Source organism: Phasianus colchicus, chromosome 13 (genome assembly GCF_987193195.1).
Source record: "Phasianus colchicus chromosome 13, bPhaCol1.hap1.1, whole genome shotgun sequence".
Taxonomy (NCBI): domain Eukaryota; kingdom Metazoa; phylum Chordata; class Aves; order Galliformes; family Phasianidae; genus Phasianus; species Phasianus colchicus.
This window is the reverse complement of record NC_143448.1, coordinates 960,150-981,565: the sequence shown is the minus strand read 5'-3', so window position 1 is coordinate 981,565 and position 21,416 is coordinate 960,150. Positions and strand designations below refer to the sequence as shown.

At 42.5% G+C, this 21,416-nt stretch overlaps 1 protein-coding gene across 4 annotated transcripts; it reads right to left on the bottom strand.

The window, feature by feature from the left end:
• Positions 1-94: 94 nt before the first annotated feature.
• Positions 95-20,494, bottom strand: OSGIN1 (oxidative stress induced growth inhibitor 1). 4 transcript variants are annotated; one of them, XM_090149678.1, is made up of 8 exons: positions 20,128-20,494; positions 20,023-20,055; positions 19,810-19,919; positions 6,777-6,879; positions 4,964-5,100; positions 4,423-4,614; positions 4,001-4,092; positions 95-3,361 (listed from the first exon to the last, which is right to left on the bottom strand). In XM_090149678.1, the coding sequence occupies exons 4-8, from the start codon at positions 6,859-6,861 to the stop codon at positions 2,371-2,373; spliced, it is 1,497 nt and encodes a 498-aa protein (XP_090005804.1). In that variant the 5' UTR covers positions 6,862-6,879; positions 19,810-19,919; positions 20,023-20,055; positions 20,128-20,494; the 3' UTR covers positions 95-2,370. The 4 variants fall into 4 exon arrangements, with proteins under 4 accessions (XP_090005804.1, XP_090005805.1, XP_031470979.1 ...); XM_090149679.1 differs by having other exon boundaries at positions 20,023-20,494; XM_031615119.2 differs by lacking the exons at positions 19,810-19,919; positions 20,023-20,055; positions 20,128-20,494 and adding an exon at positions 10,842-10,974.
• Between the last annotated feature and the right edge of the window lie 922 nt (positions 20,495-21,416).

The following is a 21,416-nucleotide window of genomic DNA, read 5'->3' as shown; positions in this document are numbered from 1 at the left end:
TGAGTTGAGACTTGTACAGTCATTAAGCCACACCCAAGAGTTTGTTTAAAACACATCAGCCCTGACTACAAAGACTCATCAGTACAAGAAAAAATAAAAATAACAACACACTGTTCTCTTTATTACTGTGTTGAACTTTAACTCCTTGTTGTTGTTCAGGTGGTGGCAGTTTCCAGTGCTGCTGGGCAATGCCAAGAATCTCAGCATGATGGTGTAAAGGAGGCCCAGGAGGGACCGTCCTTGGCCTTGTGCCTGTCACATGTTGTAGGCCAAGGTTACCAATGAGGTGAGTCCCACACATAACAAAGCGGCCATCTACTGACTCCCATGGCTGCTGTTTTGGAGCAAGATTTCATATTTGTCTCCCTGGATACAGAGGGCTGAGTGAGGCCTGGGTCAGCACCACGCAGCCTCGCCCCAAGGGCATCTCTCTGTTGATGAGCAAAACACTGCTTTGCTCCTCAGGCCATCTGACATCCCTTGGGGCAGAATGCAGCTATTTCCAAAGCACCTGCCGTGAAAACCCTTTTGCAATCCTAAGCAGGGCAGGCAATTGGCTCACCCCTCCTGAGCAGAGGAGTCAGCTATTTGCAGCACGAGCCCTTGAAGCAGACAGCTACCCTAGATAGGAGCTCCCTGGTGCAGGGCAAAGTAGATCACAGTAACATGATATGGGATGGGGAACTGATCAGCACAAATGCTGTAACTTTGATTCCAGTGATGGGAATCTGTCTGGATAAGAGGAAACAGCAGGTAGCTGGGAAGAAATCAAAGCCTTCTAGGCAAGAACAAAGTGCTTGGCAAATAGGTTGGCTTTGTAGTGTGGCTCAGCCACACAGAAGGAAGAGGGTATTTTAGTGAAATGTACTCAAACACACAAAAATCTGGCGTTGTGCTGCTACAGAGGGGAACAAGGCAACGTTCAACATGCACATCCCAAATCACACGCCAATTTTTGCCAGGAAGCTGATCATCTTGACTTGGTCAGAGATTTAAAGTCAGAGTTAAAAGCAACAAACAGAATAAGTCTGAAATAACTTTACTGAAAAAATATTCCATTGAAGTCAGTGGCAAAGGCACCCAAGTGTGATACAGTAACACTACAGACAGGCTCCTCACACATCTCCCTGCACAACTGGAGGCTCATTCACTTCAGAACAGCCACTGTCTCCACGCATACAGGTTTCCAGTGCTTTGTGAAGCATCCTGTCACATCAGTGAGCTTCATTACAGTGCAGGGGGCAGAGTGCCTTTGTTTTAATAACATTAGCTATAACTCTCATCTTTTTTTCTAAGAGAGCTACAGAAGGCCTTGCAGGACTGTTGGGAATGCTCTTGGTAACACAAGGCATCATTCCCACCCATCCCCAGCTCATTCAAAACTCTGATTGAAAGCATGTAGCAAAATGCTTTGTCAATTAAAAAATTTCTTTAAGAAAACCAGTATAAAAAAAATCAAAATATTTACCATAAACAATCAAAAAGTGACAGTGCCATTTCCCCTTAATACACAACATTATTATTAGATGACATTATGTTAGAAATTCACACTACAGTACATGACATATTGCTTTTCTCTGAAGCACCCTGCAGCAGAAGCCCCACTCAGTGCCTGGGCAGAGCTTCAAGGCAGACCAGCAGCTCCCATTTTGTTCTGCTGTCTCTGCAACGGCTGTCAAGAATTTGGCCATAGCAGAGTTAGCAGAAGAAGCTGCACAGTGGCAAACTGGATGTTTGTAAAATCAGTGTCACCACTTCCCAGAAGAAGAACAAACATTACAGAACTATTGAATAAAAGGATATTATATATTACATGTTGCTGGTGTCATCAATGAGATGATACATTTTTGGCTGTATTTCTGTGCCAGTTTATTTGCACTTCTTCCAGTGAGTTTTCATCCAATAAGAACATATAGCTGAGCCACAGGAGCAATCAAAACCGCATTGGCTTATCTTGCTTCATCACAAACACTGGAAAACTGACAGACGCAGAGCTGTCAGCCTGCTGTCTGGAAGTAACTGACATCAATTCTTCCTCAATTCAATTTTCAGAAACCGGGAAGGTATTAACACAGAAGAGCTACCTTACCCTCCACTTCTCCAGGAGGAAGGTTCAATGCTCCTGCTGCCTACATCCACAGCTACGTAGAAAAGGAGCAGAATATCCTGGGAATGAAGTTACTGCCATGAATGAAACTCACTCTGTTTGGTGACGTAACCTTTCCAAATAACTCAGCAAAAACTTAGTAAAACTTTGCATAATCCTGGAGAATGGCAAGAGTGGGCTTCTCATTTAAGGATGTACATATTAAATTCTCTGAAAATGGCAGTAACCCATTCAGACATTGTTAGCATAGGTGGCCTTTTTTGTTATGGAGGATTTTTGTTTGCTTTCCTTAAGAGAGAGTTGGCAGCAGCCAGAGCCCCACCCTGCACAAAGCGTACAAAGTTATCTCCAGCTAGAGGCCCTAGAGCATAAAGCCCTTTCTCCTGAGTACATTCATAAGTGAACGGGTCAATATCTATGGGATTCCTCTTGGGATTGACTGGTTGGTCGCTGTCCATTGCCAAGTCAATTCCATTATTTGGCAGAAAGGAGAGGCTGGGATTTGAACCGGTTAGAACAAGAGCCATGGAAATTTTATAAGCTTTCTGGCAGCCATTCTTGTCTTGAAGGATACACTTCTTGTCCTTGCCAAAAGATAGTACGTTGTGCTCAGGTAGGCTAACATAGCACTCATAGGGCCCCGCACAAGCAGCTGACTGTTCTTTCATCATCTGATGGACCTTGTGGTATTCGGGGTACATCATTTTGGGTAGCTGGTTAAAAATAAGACCTGGATCACTGACTCTTCTCCGAAAAACATGAATTACTGGAATACTACAGTGGTGAGCAAAAAGAATCGCATCAGCAGCTGTCAAACCAGCACCTACAATCAAAACTGGATCTGATGTGATACCAATACTGTTGTTTTTCACTGCTTCCTCTAGAGCAGAGAGCTGGTGATGGACATAGGAAAGGTTCTCTCCTTTGACCTTGAGCCAAGTGGGACTATCATACGTTCCTGTAGCTAAGACTACGTTCTCTGCATAGACAGTGAAGGGCTCCTTGTCACCTGTGACAGTTTTGACAAATCCATCCACCTGAAAGACCTCCATATTCTCCTCACTGAAGTTCCAGAGAGAGTCAGTCTTCTGTAGATCTTCTTGTGCATGGCTGGAGATGCTCTTTGCACTCATTTTCCTCACAGAGGTTACAACAGTCCCACATCTAAAGTTCTTCTGCAGCCCTTTCTTCGTCACATAATGTTGGTAGTATTGAGCAATGTCTTCTGCTGTAGCTCTATGGTTTCTGAGGCCCCTGCAATGTATTACAAAGGTCAAGCAGCAGCTAAGTAAGAGCCTGGAATTTCTCACTTCTTCCACTGAATGTATCCTAGAGCCATCTAATCTGTTACTACCACAAGAGGCTTATCTATTTTCCCTGACTTCAGCTAAGTTATTCCCAATATATAGAGCTAGTAATCAGATTTGGAGGTTGTTGGGCAAAGGAAAATTTTTAATACAAATCTCAGCCCTAAGAACATGGTTACTCGTTCACGCTTTTCTTTCATACATCTCACTGCTATCCCACTTTCAATTACTATACTCTAAGGCTTCAACTGTTACAGAGTAGAAGCATCTGAGATGCTGTGGAGTAGCTCAGATCATTATATTCATCATTAGGCTCAGTAGCAATAGCCATAGAAGTCAAACAGATCAGAAGAACTTGTACTCTGAATATTGCCCCATTGAGTATTTAGAAGGACATATTGCAACCAGCACTCCAGCTTCAACTGGAATCACTTAATGCAGGATGGACTTTTGATGGGGACAGTGACCTTTCTCTCAGAAGAATTATCCATTACAGACAGGTAGCTGCATTCAAGAAATCCAGTCCACTTCAGGTTCCCAAATAGCCTCTGGATGCTTGCAAAAAATCAGACCACAGGTATCTCACCTTTTCTTTTGCTTTAGCCAGTCTTTGAACTGGAGATCTGGAAGTCCCATCCATTCCCCTCTGCTCAGGGTAATCATTGAGCCCTCAATAGACTGGAACAAGAAACAGTTAAAGAGCTTTCAGTTATTTAATGTAAGAAGTGAAATGTAACTCAAGTTTCAGTATATCTCACAACATGAGAAGCCAATGATTTCATCTGATGCATTGGCATGGATGAAACCATCCATTTTCTCCAAAAATAGCAATTAACTGGAAATATAAATGCCAGTCCTGTTCACCCCTTTTAAAGCTCTTTCACCTCTTCATACATGCAAAATCAAGCATGGGTGAGCAGCATATTGGAGCACCTTTAACGCTCCAGTCAATGCATTTAGTTATTTTATAACGTACAGATCTAAGCAGTTAGGCTTTGGTTCACATACATGCCAGGCACCTCCTGGAGGGTTCTTGCCAAGAACCAGGTGGGGGATGGCTCTGTCAGTCTCGTGCCTCCAAGTGAGCACAGATTCTGCACTCACACCAAAGTCCGTATCAGGTCGCAGAAGGGTATCAAACAGAAGAGCCACAGGGCTATTGGATCTTCCCTCTAAACCTTCAGACAGATACTCCAAATCCTAAAAAGAGATAGATCAGATGCTCAGAATGTGTGTCCTGCCAGGCAGCAAGCTGTTTACAGCGGCTCTACTTCCAGGCAGCATTTTTGGAGTTTTGTGAAGTTCATTTAATTGTACACAGCCCCTGTTACTGTCTGAGAACTTTCTTGAGGATTTTAGCAGTGCTGGCACTTCACACGAGGGAAATTTGGACAACTAGAATGCTTTGCTTAAGACTCATTCTGTCTGAGTGCTTTCTACACACTCTGAAAATTCAGATGAATTCATCACTTACAATAAACCCCCCCAGAGCGCTTCATAATGTTGATAAACAGTTTCTGCTAAGAAAGCAATTTGTCTTTACACAAACCTGGTCCAAAATGGACACATCCGCTGCCTCCTCTAGTTTACTCTGAAGAATGGGATGAGGATGAAGAGAGTGTCTTTTGAAGTAAGGGGTGTAGCCCGACAGCAAATATGAGAGACAGATTCCAGAAGGTCCGTTCCCTGAAGAGACACAGTGGAGATTTTTTTACTCCTGCAGACAGTACAGCCCTTTAAGAAATGCTTTAAGTATCCTGACCAAAGGTTAAGATACACACTTTTGACACAGGAAAGACTTTGTATTTTCAAGCTACCAATAACCTATCGGACATAGCTGGGGAAGTCTGCCCTCATGTACCCCCTTCTGCTCCCCAGCACCATCTGAAGCTTGAAGTCTCTGGCCTGCTGACAAACTCAGTCACTCCTCATCAGCTTTAAAGATCTGGAAACTGGTCACTTACTGGAATCAGCCCCAGTCTGTACTGCAGGCAGTCTGTTAAGGAAAAAAGTCTGCCATGCCAAGAGTGCCTCAGAATACAGCACTTCTGACTGATTGCTGGATAGCTGACCTCCTCCTGCAGACAGTGGAAAGACTGCAACTGCAGAGCCCAGCAAGAGCAGCCTGTGGAAACTTTTCACATGGCCATTCTCCAGAATGTTTAATATTTCACAGTGCCTGCATGATGAGCTGTCAGCCTCTCTGGCTCATAGTTGCTCACTACGAAGTGACTAACCAGCATTACATAATGCACTGATGATGGAGGGGAGGGGAGCTGAAGTGACACAGCAGCCTGCAGCAGGTCATGTTGACACAGTGCCCGTTGCTGTGCATGTGAACCACTTGAGCAAAGGCCACTTCTCCAGGCACCAGAGATGGGGAGGCTCAGGCTAACAGAGACCTGAGCTGTGCAAAGAGCTATGCCTGCCACAACTGGGGCCAAAGTCTGCTACAAGTCAATGTTTGGAATATTCCACTCCCAGGAAAGTTATCCAGAAATTAAAAGCAAACTAAATTGCAGCTTTCATGGAACATTACACATTTCAGCTTGGTCCTTTGCTTTAGGAGGTCCCTGAGACAAATTTAAGCACTCAAGTGCACAACACTTGAGTATGCATGTGTAGAATTTACTCTCCGAACCATAGCTAAGTTGGATATAGATGGTCATAAGCACAGCTTGGGGTCCAGTGCCTGTGCTGGAGCACAGCTCATGGTATCTCTCACCACCTATGCTTGCTCACCTTGCACTACACACCTTCACTCTCACAAGGGGTGCAACACAGTTACTACATAGCCTGTTTTTAAAAACTGATGACAAACAGCAGCTTGTTACCATTCTGTTCAATTTTGTATAAAATCAGTATACATCCCAAGAGATTCATCATGATTAAAAAAAAAATCTTAAAAAAAACCCAAAACTTTAACAGCATTTGTAACACTTCCTAAACAAATAATGGGAAACAAAAAGAAAATATGCATATATACAAACCACCCACTCAACCCCTAAATCAAGCACTACTAATCAACTTTCTGTGAAGTAATTACCTAACAGTGGGTCAGGTAGAGCAGGGTTCCAAACCCTTCTAAACACCTAACAAATAGAACAGCACGCCCAAATAAACACAAGTCCAAAAGTTTATCAAATTTGTTCCAAGAAAATAATGATAAAGAAGTGCTACTGAATACCTGGTTCCCTACTTCTTACCACTCAGATTTGGTTCTGCAGGAAGCTCGGCTGTCGGAGAAGAGCGCCAGAAATGACGGCCAGTTATTTCTGGTTTGAGTACCATTCTATGGAACAAAAGCTGAAGACAACAAGTCCAAAGCAGTAATGCGCTGGAGAACATAAGATAAAGCTTACCTATGATCAGCACAGGAATTGGCTTGGATCCACTCTTGTTTTGGTGCCTGCCCAATGCTGAATACATCTCCCTGTCTGGAAGCATTCAGGCCCAGGAGCCAACCTGTTGAAACAGAACAGTTCTGAAACATTTCTGCTTGACGAAAAACTGTGACTGTCTCTAGACCGCAGCAGAGAGCTGATCCAAAGTGTTATCCTTCCACTGCACATCATCACACTATGCTTCCACCCTCAGGACAGGACTACTTATCTTCTCCCCTTCTTAGAAAGGAAAGGACGATTCCTAGATTATATCATAGAGAAAGGAGAGGACTCTTATCTCTCTCTCCCACATGGCCTTCAGTTCCTTCAGGACAGCTGGCGATGTCAGTAATGCTCTGAGTGCAGTACCTGACATGTTGCAGCATGTCAATGAAAACTTCAGTTCTGCCTCTCCTACGTGGAAAAGGACTATTATCATGATCCTCATTCATCACCAGTACTTTTCACTTCTTACAGTTGCACATGCATTTACTAGGAAGTCCCCTGGCTGCAGTTTCAAACATGAGCTGCTCCATTGAGAGAGAACTCTTTGAGAAGTGCTAACTTGGTTCCTGAACCTGTGGATGCCCTCTTAATTCATTTTCCAGAAAAGAGTTTCAAGTTTGAGAAAGTTGAGAAGTTTGAACAAAATATGCAGCAATATTATCTTGGAGGCTACGTTGTCATGAGAGTGGAATGTGCAAAACATCTGATTTTGTTATGAAAATACTCACTGGATAGGGAATCAAAGGTTTGTTTTCATACCTTTTTTTTTTTTTTTTTTTTTTTGCCATTTCCGCAGGGATCCCATGATGTTAAATAACCACTTTTAGACTACACTGTCTCTACTCTATCTACTCCAGGAAAGACAGAAGTTACTTTTACTACAGTAAAATAGAGACTTTCAAAGTTCAGCAAAAGCTTTTGTGTTATCCTCCAGAGGGTAGCCTTTAAAAATGTTACTCTCATTTGGAAAGTTAGGACAAAACCCACTGAATGGCAGGAATCTGTTCAGCAGGGCATGCTCTCCACACCCCTTCCAAGCACAGCAAGATTTCTGGCGAGTGCACTGCATGCTCCCATAAGGTCTGGCACATCACTGCCTTTGACATAAGCACTGCAGCAGATGCCATCCTACAAACGCCATGCTCCCCTTTAAGCCCGAGATTTACGTCACCAGCAACTACTTGAATGCAGTAAGGCCCCAGTGACTGAATGAGCAGCCAGAAAGCCACTGCTAAGTTTAGGATTTGAAGAATCCCAAGCTTCAGGAGAAGACTTGGGTGCATTCACCTGCAAGGATGTGACAGTTTGGCAAGCAGCAGGACATGACCATCCCTGGGCTGGAGCGAGAGCTATTCCAAGAGGATTGGCTTCATCCAAGTATAGAGAAGAATGTAGAACTAGCAGCTTTGTTCAAAGTTTAGCATCACAGTTTAATAACACCTACTTACTGCTTACTACCACCTCACTATTAATTTAAGACATTCTTATGCATTTTGTCTGAACAACATAAAAGACATAATAGCCATGCCTTCAAGTAATTTCTAGCTTTAAAGAGAGTTGGAAACTCCAGTTCTCAGCTTAGCTGTGACCCATAGGTAGATGTATATACTACAGAAGATGAATTTCTCCATATGTTGCATCCGTGTGGGGTATGCATCCATCCCTTTAGGCACACTCCTGTACCAGGAGCACACCTAACTGGCCCAGCATTTTCCCAACCTTTTGGGTAAGGCTTGTCACATGAACCAAAACCTGTGAATATATTGCCAGATAATTCTCTACCACAAAGCTCCAAAGTCAAAACTAGGAGAAGCCAGCACCCATGATGATCTGAGGCATCAAAGGGGAAATACAGTGTTGCAACCACTAAGTAAGATGCTCACTTAAATCAGTCTAAATCACAGCACTTATCTGGCAGAGGTTTGTTTCTTCTCCATGGTAAGAAATAATTACCTCTCTGTGGCTGCACTGAATAAGATAAGTTCTTATTTTTTCCTAGCATCTTTCCTCTCTGTGAAACTACTGGGAATCTGAAAGTGGGAAGCAAGACCTCTGGAAGGCTTCTGCTCCTCAGCAGTCTGCAGCAGCACACATGGGGAGACTGCGTGCACTCTGCACCCAGTGGTAATCCAGCAACATCTGTGAGATATTTGCTGGAAGCAAGGCTGCTGAACCAACCCAGCTCAGTACACAGCAATGGTGCCAGCAGGAGCTGGAAGGAGCCCGATAGCTTGTCATGCCTGTCTACGCCAGAGCTTTTCTGGGAGAGCCTGAACAGGACAAAAAAGGCACGGGACGTCAGTCTGGCAGCCTTGTTTGCTGTAGGGGAAAGTTGCTTGGCTCCCAGCCACTGCTCCGTGCCACTCTACCGCACCCCAACTGCAGCACAAAGCCAGCAGCCTCGGGCTTGGTGATTACTCCTCACGTCACCCTCCTCTTCTGTTCCCTATCTTTTGGGCACATGAAAAAGGAGCATTTGCTGGAATCAAACTAAGCCTTAATGGCTAAACGAGCACAATTATTATTCTGATGAAATTCCTAGATCAATCCACATGCATGACCATTTGTAGCCATAGTTTTATTCAAGATGTGAATCTTGTTAGGGTTCACAAAACCCTATTATGACCATTGTAGTGTGACATCTTCTGTTGCCTGAAGTTTTTATGCTGGACAATTCTAGCAGCACAAAATTAACTATCAGATTTGCTTCTGTTTATCCTACCATTTAGAAATGTCTCATCCACATCCTAAAGCTACCATTTCCATAATTTATAGTTAATAAGTCTCCTGCTTAATGCAAAATGCTGAACCTATTGACACCTACTCTCATTCTATAGGCTACATGGTTGACTTTGGGGGCAAAACTGTCCAGAGTATCAAAGGTATTTTTTGTTCAGTGTTACTTGTAATGGCATGGAAAGTTAAACGTGTTTCTTTTTTTTTTTTTAATTATTTCATGCACAATTTCATAGCTGGGAGACTGCATATACTACTCATCAGTGCAACAGATGAAAAGCTGTTCTTGCAGAGACTATTGGAAAGCACACTGAAGTTCACGTGAACTCTATAAAGCTAGTTAACTGAATGCAAGCTTGAGCTGCACGGGAGACCCAAGCTTCAAACATTCAGTCAGTTTACTGACACCCATCACTACTCAGGCTCCTGCTGCAGGCTTCCTACTTTAAATGAGTGTTTTTCCTCCTCTCCATTTGGGAGAATGCTGCAAGCTCCACAATTCATCTCCTTGCTGCTTCCAACACATTCCAGCGTTGATGTGATGTTACATAATTGCTCAGTCTTGGGAAAACTTCCAGCTCATCCTGGACCAAACTCTGCATACCTTCCTGACACAGACTTGAGCCTATAGGGACTAGAACTCTGAGTGGAGCCCCTGGTAGCTCCAGGGCAGCTCTCAGGCTGTACAACTGAAACAGATGTTAAGTGAGCAAAAGAAAAAGCAAAGGCAATAGAACTAAGTCCTCTGTAGCAGAAATAAAAGGTCAAGTTAAATCAGTCAGCTGCAAGCAATTCTCCTTATAGCATCCGTGGGACTTTTGCTCAAGTAAGAACCACAAAGCATGGCCTGTACAACACAGAGAAAGCTTAAAAGAACAGTGTCATTAGTATATGGAAGCAATAGAAGAGACTAGCACTGCTGCTGTGATACTCAGGTTGAAACAAGAATGCTATCAAAGAAATACAATTTCCTTTACCTTGATTTCTTCATCAACTCATCCATTTCATCAATAGCTATTTAAGTTCTTCAGTGCTTTTAAGAAACAGAAATCCCAATGCTTTTTGCATTTTGTACTTTCCTGGTAACTTTTAAGTTTTACACTTTCCCACAACTTTCAGGAGTCCTTTCCCCCACTTGCACTCTCACTCTTGCACAGAAGGCTAGTTAGCTCACAAACACAATGGAAGCCCTTGGAAAGAATCAAACTTATAGCACAGAAAAATAGCACGTTTTCCTAGAAACATCCCTGCGACAGTCAGAAAGCACCAGTACAACAGGCAGGGCACTTACAGCCTTCTTACCTTTACCTGCAGGTCTAGTGAGAAGCAAGCTCTAGATGGAAATGCCCGTAGAGCTAGAAAGCTAACCAAAGTACAAGCCTTAACACTGCCTCTGCTCTACGACAGCCGTTTAAATATAGTAGGCTACCGGCACTAAATGAGAGGTGGAGCTGCAATGAATGGAGGAGGAGCAAGGAAAATACTTATAAGCATGAGTCAGCAGGAATATTGCCCTTCCCAGCTTGTGAATGAATGGTTCTGAGTAACTTTCCTTTCTTTAGTGATGTTCAGCTGACTATGACTTCAGCAAAGGCAGGTTTATAGGACCCATGTATGGCAGAAGAAGAAATCTGCTCATTTTTAGCCTTTAGGACAAATTAAAATCTGACATTTTAATACAATGTAATGCTTCTTGTGGCAGAACTAGATTTTTCCTCTGTATCAAAAAGAGCATTAAAAAAAAAAAAAAAAAGGCTAACTGTAGGAATTAGTTATAGGATACCATTGTATGCTTTAGAACTGCTGATCTTTTTGGCCACAAATGGCAAGGGAACTTTTGATGATTTTCTACCTACTTTGGGCAGTATTTGTGGTTTCAGTTTCATCTTCCGTTAAGAAGCAGTTCATACACATGGAGACAACGTGTACGAGAACTGCTGAGTGCACTGCCAGACAGGATCCTGCTATGTGTGGGAAGTGTGAAGTCACCCAGAGCCACCAATATCAACTTACATGCATCAAGTTCAAGAGGAGTAAATGACACAGTATTCAAATGCCTTGCTCTATTTCTTCTACTTTCCCCATTTTTCTCTAGTATTTAATATTATAATAATGTTACAATACACTTCCTCTGTCAGACAGTTCCTAAGTAGCAGCCTGTAAGATTTTGGTGGAAGTATTCTGTATTCAACCAAGGTATTTTCATTAGCATCTCAGGGAAACCAGATACTATCAGTTTCCAACAGGGCGGTTGGTCTTATTTTTTTGTTCTGAATTCCATGAAGGAAGAAAGCTGCTGACAGGGCCGCTGCTCATCAGTGGCTCTTAAATCAGGAGTCACTGCTTAGCTCTACTCAGTATTTTGAGTGTCACTTTGCAGAATTCAAAATGCAATCTGCATTCAACATGTATTGAGCTTGGTATTAATCAAGTACAGACATATGAGAGTTTATTCAACAGAAGAGTATCTCCTAGACCTCTTCTACGCAGAGATCCCTGATCTGAATTTTTATTTCTGATGTAATCATTTGAATTAAACTCCTTACTTCAAAGATTTTTTCTTTCCACAATGTGGTATTAAAGATGAAAACAACTCTTGAGAAAATTCTATGCTCTTAAGACCCACATCAAAGTGTGATGCTGTGTAACATATTTTGATTATACCAGAATCATGTTTTTGACAAATACAAAGCCATTGACTCCTCTCATAATCCAACTCCGTAAAATAGTATGCTGAACTGAGGGGATTTTGTTTGTTTCTTTTTCCTTAAGGTCTCTTTCAAGTTGTCTGGGCCTTTGTCCACGGTAGCACTTGCACAGTACCATTAAGTAACTCATACTGATATTTTTTAACATGAGCAAAGGCATTTATATGCATAACCCAGGCATATATTTATTGGCAGATAACAAACATGATCAGTATCAGTCCAGACAAATTAAATTGCCAGAGAAACAAAGGCATTTGTTAGGATAGGTGACTTAACAACTGTCCTGTTATTAATGTTTTCAAAAGGTATCTTTAATATATTGCCATATTGCATGTTCAAAAGTTTCAGAACAAACATGTTCTAGTCAGTACTTGCTCACAGCATAGATGCAATAGGAAGCCATTCAATGGCTTGACAGGCTTTATAAACAGTAAAACCAGGAATACTTGTGTGTGCACATCTGCAGAAATAAAAATTGACCTCCGCATACAAGATGAGATGCTCTCTTCGTTTCCCACTAGGTTTAGGAAAACTACAATCTCTTTAACATTACATCTGCTAGAAAGACCAGGATGTCTTTCCAAAATCAGTCTGTGTTATCTGCACTTCCACTGGCAACCAGCCTTTGATCTACAAAGGTATGCTGTATTTTCTTCCTTACTCATTGTACGCAGTATCATTCAGATTAATACGTGCCCAGGAAGTAAGTTCTTATGTAGGTCTCCAGCATGACTTTGCATTATCTCTGTTCATAGCTGTCTGTGAGCATGCATTCAACAAGCAGTCCCAGCTCCCTTCTGTGTACAAACTGACAAACACACTATGCAGCCTCTTTAGAGGGCTTCAGATTTTTCTAGGAAAAAACCGTCCCAGCAGTCCACAGATGCCTGCACTGAGGTATCTGGCACTGCGCTCAGCTCAGCGCCAAGGACTCCACATCTTTGTGTCATGTGGGACAAGTAGACCTATCCGGCAAATAGAAGATCAAATCCAATTTTGTACGGGCTTCTCATTCTCCCTCTTCCAAAAATAATACAGTAACTTGTAGCCTCTAACAAACAATCCAGAAAAAATACTAATCCAGATTAAAACATGAAATGATCTGGCCAAAGCAATATAATGTTTATGTTACAGTTTGTGAAAAGTTTCTAAATGAAAGTTGGTTTTTTTGAAGCGAAGACCCATAACATTACAAACTGTCTTCAGATAACATAAAGAATCAATTCTACCTTCATCTGTACAGGCAGAAACATGGAGGTAGAGGGCTACACTGGCTTCCACATCAGCGAGCCTTCCACATACTGCAGCAGTAGAGGGGCAAACGATTCCTCATCAGTGTGCAGAGGGGAATTCAAAACATGCTGTATCACACTTCAGTCCTGGCCCAAAAAGGTTTGGGGCTGCTGGGACAGGGACAGCCTTCACTGGGAGCTGCTCACTTTACCTTCAAGTCATACCCTACAGTTCACAGTACTGCCAATCATGGGTGCATTTGTTGCCAAGGTCTGTTTGTTTTCCTTTTGGGCAGCTATGATACAGTTCCCAGAAGAAGTCAATATCACCTTAGACCAAGGTAAAATGCAAAAAACATGCCAAAAAGCATGAGCAGACCTGTAATGCTGTTCTTTTTGCGCCTGTTGCAAAGGGTTTCCTTGTTACCAAGTGACTTAACATCTCATGTCACCAAGAAGCTATGCTCACCCACACCCTACAGGTGAAACCTGTCAGATGGCCCTGTTTCTACTGCCTTCTGCTTTGGGGGAGCAGAAGGAACAATGCTTCCCCAGTGTCAGAATGTGTTGCTTGTCCCTCTGATCCTGACAGCTGGTGGCAGGATGTGTGTCTCAGAACCTCTCATACCACCCTCCCCTCTGGCCAGATGTAAGGTGCCAGATTATCACAGCACACTACATTGTTTTGCATATTAGAACTTCATGTTCTGCTGGTTTTCAGTAATCACAGGAACACTCCCAGTGTGATCCTCTGGGTCACAACAGTGCTTTGATGCTTTGGTGTTTCTTTAAATTACAGTTAAAAAAAAAAAAAACAAAACATTAAATTCTGCATGCCTTCTGTTTAGGGGAACTTTCTAAGCACTTCAGTACTTCCCACCAGCCTCTCCATTGCAGATGAGGCAAAGCCTTGCACAAATATTAAAACATTTGACCAAGTGTTTCAGTTCTCTGTGATCTCCATGCAGTATCTGAAATCTAGCTTAACTTCTGCTGCCAAAATGATTGCCACTTTTACAGTGGAAAGTTTTCACCTACAAAACTCTACGTTAAATTACTTACCAAAACTAAAACCTGCATATTTAATGATGATAAATGGTGTCACATTGGTACTCAAACATTTTACCTTTTTTTTTAGAGTCAGACAAACTAAACCCACATTTGACACCAACAACACAATCTGGACCTCATTTTGCAAGGAAAAAAAATAATCCAGCAGGATGTTCCCTGAAGATGTCCTGGCAATCTATCAGAAGGGGCAGGCTGTGGCCACACCGTCTCTCACAACAGCTGGATCTCTGATCTCTGATGTGCACTGTTTCGCTGGATGACTTGAGTACGGAAGCCATGGGGAAGACAGAGGATTGCTGGGATTGATAAAAAACAAACAAACAAACAAAAACCAGCAGCTCAGGCAACTTTGCAAGGGGAGACCCAGTTCTTGTGACTTCCTACATGTGTTTGTGCATTCACATGGCATTCTCTAAAGAAAAAATTGACCCGGAGCTTGTGCCCTAGTTTTCTGTGCCTCTGTCATGGCCACATCTGTCCTGTATATATGCTTTTTTTGGCAGTATTTAGGCAGCTGAGTCCAAGAGGCGAGAAATAAAAGTTCACCCTATTCACCTGTTGTTCAAAAGGATATTGACCTTCTAGTCAGATAAATGATTGAAATGGTTCTGTCTAGTGCCCTTGAAAATTGTTTGAGGAAAATAAAGATCAAAACCTTGTATTTTGCTGGAACTATTCTAAAAATAATGACTTTTATGTTTTTTTCCCCTGCCCTCAGCTTGAAGTCATTATCTCCCCGTCTGTTCTCAGAGGGTGGTCTTCCTCAAACCACGGGAGCAAGCCAGTCTTCACTGTCCAGAGGCATCTCCCACTTCCACCAATGCCTCATCTGTTAAGAAATAAACGTGGGGAAGTGAGAATGGATCACACCACCAGAAGGGCTACGGAGCTTCACTGTCTGCATTTACGCAGCTGTACCTTCAGCAACTGCAACCAAACTTTGTTGGGGCACTCCAGTGCTTGCTGAGAGCAACCTTCTTTACTCAAGCTAACTAAGGGAGCAGTAATAGAGAATGTTAGCAGAGATCTAGCTATGCTGAACAAACCCCCTGAAGAAGATATTTCTAGCCCATACAAAACACTCCACTGTACTGTGAAATAGCAGTGAGTCGTTCACAGAAATACAAAGAGTCTGTGTACAGAAGCAATGTGCTGGATGGCTACTCATGTGTTTCCCCTAGCCAAGCTCTAGAGAGAGGCCAGGGTCACTGTCCTCTCCCCTGATCGCAGTGTATGGTGACAACAACCAAATCCAGTGTGCATTGTACCTCCCAGCACATAGGCTTCCTTTCAAAAAATGTAGGCTGTGAAGAGGTGCAGTCCTTTGGCTTAAGGAATGTGGCCATCCATGATTTCTGGGACCAGGCCTCTCCTGAATGGTTGTTCCTCAGTACAACAAGCAGAGGAAAGCTCAGCTCCCATGCGTTGCACTCAGAATTCTGATGATCTCAAGATGGATGAGGTTTAGGGAAAAGGTAAACACATGCACTTTCACTCCAAACAAACAGCAGCTATGACCTGGACAAAGATTAAACTGCAGATGAAGCTGGTAGGAAATTTTCCTCTTATCTTAACGTCAATATATTCATAAACATTTACAAGAGTGCAGGATAAGAGGATGGGCTGAAGACAGCCTTTAATTTCTGCTGTGCTACAGTCAATGTTCAGCCATGTGCTCTCTATCTATACTGGTACTTGGCAACAAATAGCGGAGTATAATTGCTGCTGCATTACATTATGATGTGCCAGACTGAGCAGCCTGGAAAGCCTACACCCAAAGCACAAAATACCCCACAGAAGGTAACATTCCTGCTTTCCTAACAAGAAAAACTAACAAAGAACCCTTGAAACAAGAGCCTCTGAGCACTGGATGTATTTTCTGTACGTTTTCTCTCAAGGCAAAAACAATGAATATCAAACACAGGCAATTCTAAACTGGGAAAGGAGTAAGTAGTACTAGGAGCTGAAATAGCCAACATGGTAGACTTCCTCAAAGAAAAACAGGCATTTCTGCAGCAGAACACACCAGTTTTGTCTGTGGGGGATGAGCAAAGGACCGTGCTAGTTAACCCACTACTTGCTTAGCAGCCTGCAGGATGACGTTCATCATCCTCAGAACAGCTGATACTGGCTGTGAAAGGTGGATGCTGGTCAGATCCAGTTCACTAATTCTGATGTACCTGACTGCAGCGTTTTATTTCCCCTGTAACTTTAAAAGTCTGTAGGAAGTTCTAAGAGATTTCAGAACTTTAGCAAGTCCCTTCCTTCACACAGGGCTTGAAGGCAAACTGAAAAATCAGCTCAAGTAATACATCCAAAATAAGTTTCTTAGGGCCCAATTTCCCTCTCACAAGAGCAATACATGCTGCAGTGTTGACTGCTAGGTGTGAAAGTTAAAGTCCATTGGAACTGCTCTGCATAAAACTGGGCAAACCGGTATCTTTTCCAGAGAGAATCTTATCACTTAGTCACAGTATAACAGTAATGCATTAAAGTACAACAAAAATATTTCATAGGTCAAGGCTTCCCATCTGTAACTGTTGCCTAAACTAGTTTAAGGAGGCTGGAACATGAAAGGAGCTGCCTTCTGCTGTAAGACAGCACGTGCTGTTTTGCAGTACCTGGATGTATTCTGGAGTCACATTGGATGTGAAATATTTTCTGTGAATTGGCACAGTGAATTTGCAGTAAAAAGGCAGGATGACTGCACAAGAATAAAGCTATTCAGTAATGAATATATTTGTGTCAGAAATGGTCTGTGCAATTCCACATTTATATGTTAATTGTCCATTTTCACTCACAGCAGAGGTCAAAACTGAGCATAGGTCAATGAAAAGCAATAATGCAGTGCTGCTGTGGTGAGAAATTCCATTCAGCATCAAGCAGAATAAGAACCATGATGGCCCGAAAAGCTCATTCAAATCGTTTTCTTAGGAATGTCAATGAAGGTGTTCTCCCAGCTCTTCCTCCAAAGCTATTTCACTAAAATTTACTGTTCCTGCTTCGCATGCAATTTTTTGCTCTTGGTCTGCTTTTTGCAGGTCTTGCCTTTATAAACCAAATAGCTATTTCTAGGCTAGTGATGAGAGACTCCAGATTAGTCCTACACCCTTACCAATAATGATCACACAGAAAGAACATATTTATGAATCACTTGCATTTTTGGCAGCTGTCAGACTGACTGCAGCATGCCCCAGTTTTTCTGCTTATCTACAGAGAAACTGCAGGCACGAGGAGGACGTACTTCTGATTCTCAGAAGTCAGTACTTGTCTGGATTGAAAATGATAAATTGGAATGATCGAATAAAACCTCTACCAAAAGAGCCTGATGACTGCATGGGTATCCAACCTTTGGAATACCTGGGCCGCACTGAATAAAGAGTTGTTGTCTTAGGCTGCATATAAAATATATAATATAGTTAACACAAATAAGTGATAACACTTTTTTCCCCCTTTAAATTAAAACGTAAAAAAAGAAGGCAACATGAACACAAAGCTAATGGGATATTATTTGACCTTGTTTTTGTTAAACTAATGCATCAGTATGGTTTGATGGAAGTGTTTGCAATTCTTGGCGAGTTCCCAAGGTGCTCATTATTGATCTAATTTTTCTCTTTCTGCTTCATCCTTGAAAAGAGTTGTTCACAAACGTACATACTGCCCAAAAGCGATGGTGCAAATAAGGCGGGATTGTGAAACAAAGCATGTTTCTCTCTGGTAAGATTGGTCGTATGGAAGTCTAGTAGAGAGACATGGTCACATTTTTCTTTGAGTTGAATGTCTGATTGTAACTCTATGCATTCCATTTGAAAATTTGCAGGCAATATATTTATTTGTTTATAATATATTTACAATACATAAAATTGTAAATATATTTATAATATATTTATTTATTCTGACTTATTCCCAAGACATAAACTGTTCCATACCTTCTATCAACCTGGTTTGTCTCCTCTAGACCTCTCCCTTTTTTCATATCCTGCCATGATAGAAGGAGTGTAGCATAGAGTTCTCTATGGACAGGTGAGCTATAGGGTTATGCAGCACTGGATTTTCTTTGCTGCTAGCAAGCACTGAGCTGATGCTCTCACAGGAGTATCTCAGATGACCTCAGATTCAAGTTCAAGCTAGCTCTGGCTGAGCTTCCTCATCTGGACTTGTGCCATAGTGTGAGACAACACATAGGAATTGGGCAAAAGCGTGAACTTATATCACAGAATCACAGAATCACTAAGGTTGGAAAAGACCTATAAGATCATCCAGTCCAACCATCCACCTGTCACCAATGGTTCTCATTAAACCATATCCCTCAACACAACATCCAAACGTTCTTTGAACACCTCCAGGGTCGGTGACTCCACCACCTCCCTGGGCAGCCCATTCCAGTGCCTGACCACCCTTTCAGAGAAGTAGTATTTCCTAATATCCAGCCTGAATCTTCCCTGGCGAAGCTTGAAACCATTCCCTCTAGTCCTATCACCAGTTACACGAGAGAAGAGGCCGACCCCCAGCTCGTTACAACCTCCCTTCAGGTAGTTATAGAGAGCAATAAGGTCTCCCCTGAGCCTCCTCTTCTCCAGACTGAACAATCCCAGCTCCCTCAGCCGCTCCTCATAAGGCCTGTGCTCCAGACCCCTCACCAGCTTTGTTGCCCTTCTTTGAACACGCTCCAGGGCCTCAATGTCTTTCTTGCAGTGAGGGGCCCAGAACTGGACACAATACTCAAGGTGCGGCCTCACCAGAGCTGAGTACAGGGGAACAATTACTTCCCTACTCCTGCTGGTCACACTGCTTCTGATACAAGCCAGAATGCCATTGGCCTTCTTGGCCACCCAGGCACACTGCTGGCTCATGTTTAGCCGAGCGTCAACCAACACCCCCAGGTCCATTTCCTCTACACAGTCTTCAAGCCATTCCACCCCAAGCCTGTAGCGTTGCTTGGGGTTGCTGTGGCCAAAGTGTAGAACCCGGCATTTGGTCTTATTAAACCTCATCCCATTGGCTTCAGCCCAGCTCTCCAGCCTGTCCAGATCTCTCTGTAGGGCCTCGCTACCCCCAGGCAGATCGACACTTCCAGCCAACTTGGTGTCATATGATAATGCAGAAGCACTGCACAGTTTGTTTTTCAGACCAATGCAGTCACCCACGTGCCTGAAAAAAAGCTGAATGGAAAGCCTTGGAGACTTTCTGAATGCTTCTTGTTCACAAAGAAACCTCAGTAAAATTGAAGGGCATGTGTGGGAGGAAACATATTCTCACCTTGTACATCAGGAGGGAAGTGACCTTCAGTAAACACAGCAGAGAAGCACAGAGAGCTCATGTTGCACTCCATACCCTGGTCAGATCTCGATCTGCTCTTATTCCTTCACCTGGAAAAAAGTATATACAAGAAGAGCTTATGCAAGGTCACTTCTGGGTTTGCATAAGAAATGGCTGCTATTTATGCATATTTGAAAGAGATGGAGTACATACAAAGCCAGTGGATGGACTGAACCCTCAGCTTGCCTGAAAAAGACAGAGGATTTTAAGCAGCATCAAGGTAACACACATGACCTCCAAAGTACTTCCCACCATTACCACAACTGGTAAACACTGCCAAGGATGTTGAGCCTGGGAGAGCCAACTGTTAAATGTGTCTGCTTCAACACTGCAATGTTAAATACTCTTTGCATGCAGGCTTCCTGGGAAAGCAGCCCTTCCTGATGACCTTTCTTCTGAGTTTTACTTCTCCATTTCAGGCTAACAATGCCAACTAAGTCACTGTGGTACTATTTCACCCTCCATCTGTTGCCTCTTAGCCAACCTTCCCTTGTGGTCTACATTATATCCGCATTCTTCTTCCCTGCAGTCTTTCCCTACCTTTTTCTCACTCCTATAAAGCCCACTGAGCTACATTAAAAGCCTTTCTGCTTGTGATCATGGAAAAAAAGTCAGAAAACATATTTATATAAATCTCTCGGTAACAAAAATGAGCCATGTGGCACTTCTCAACTTGTTTGTGTTTGATGTCTTTGATAGCTGTAACACAAGCCTTAATTCCTAGATTTTTTTTTTTTTTTTTTTTTCGCCCAGTTTACAATTAAAAATCATGCAAAGGAACATGCTTTCTTTCTAAAAGGAATTTTCATTTTTGTATATAATTTCGCAAAACCACTACCACTAGTGCATGAACATGCCTGGCACTTTAACTGTTCAATTCAGCCTGCAAATATTGAGTACAGCTATTTCAGAAAGTTAAAAATTGCACTTAAGCAGCTTTGCAAAGTAGCAAGAACTTTCACTATCAGTCTTGAAAGGTTTCCTAAATTTCTTTCCTTTTCTGTCTTAAGGATTTTAATTTGAATTTGGGTATAAGTGTGATTTCAAAAGAACCCGTGTCTGAGGGTAGGCACGTGATCACGTGCTTCTGCTGAGGAGTGGTTTTGCTGCAGTGCTCAGTACGAAGAATATACTCAAGTTCATTGCTGAATCAAAACTTCACATCAGGTCAAATGTTGGAGTCTGACAGAGTGTCACATAGATTTGACTGTCAGATGAATGTAAAAAAACTTTTGTCACTGTGTAATAGGACAATATAGGAACAACCTATGAGAATGTGTTCCTGCATCTTTGTAGACCCCTTATTTCTCAGTTTCATGTCTCTCCAGGACACTGCAATTCTCTCCAGCATCTTCTACTGAAAATTTGCATATTTTTTCCATATGTGAGTATTAAAACAAATCCAGCAGTCTATTGGAGCAAGTTGGTTCAACTTAGTGTTAATACTATTTGCATGCCTCATTTATTCCAGAGGCATGTTTGTCCCACTGGTTCTGATCTTATCTTTACCCTGTACCAAGAAATGACTTCCATGAACTTTAGTAGGT

Bases quoted from the DNA above. Each gene is read 5' to 3' on its own strand.
- OSGIN1 (XM_090149679.1), bottom strand. From the start codon at position 6,861: ATGCTTCCAGACAGGGAGATGTATTCAGCATTGGGCAGGCACCAAAAC. The intron at 4,615-4,963 runs GTTTGTGTAAAG...ATCTCTTTTTAG, and splicing joins ATGTGTCCATTTTGGACCAG to GATTTGGAGTATCTGTCTGA. The intron at 3,362-4,000 runs GTGAGATACCTG...AATACATTGCAG, and splicing joins TGGCTAAAGCAAAAGAAAAG to GGGCCTCAGAAACCATAGAG.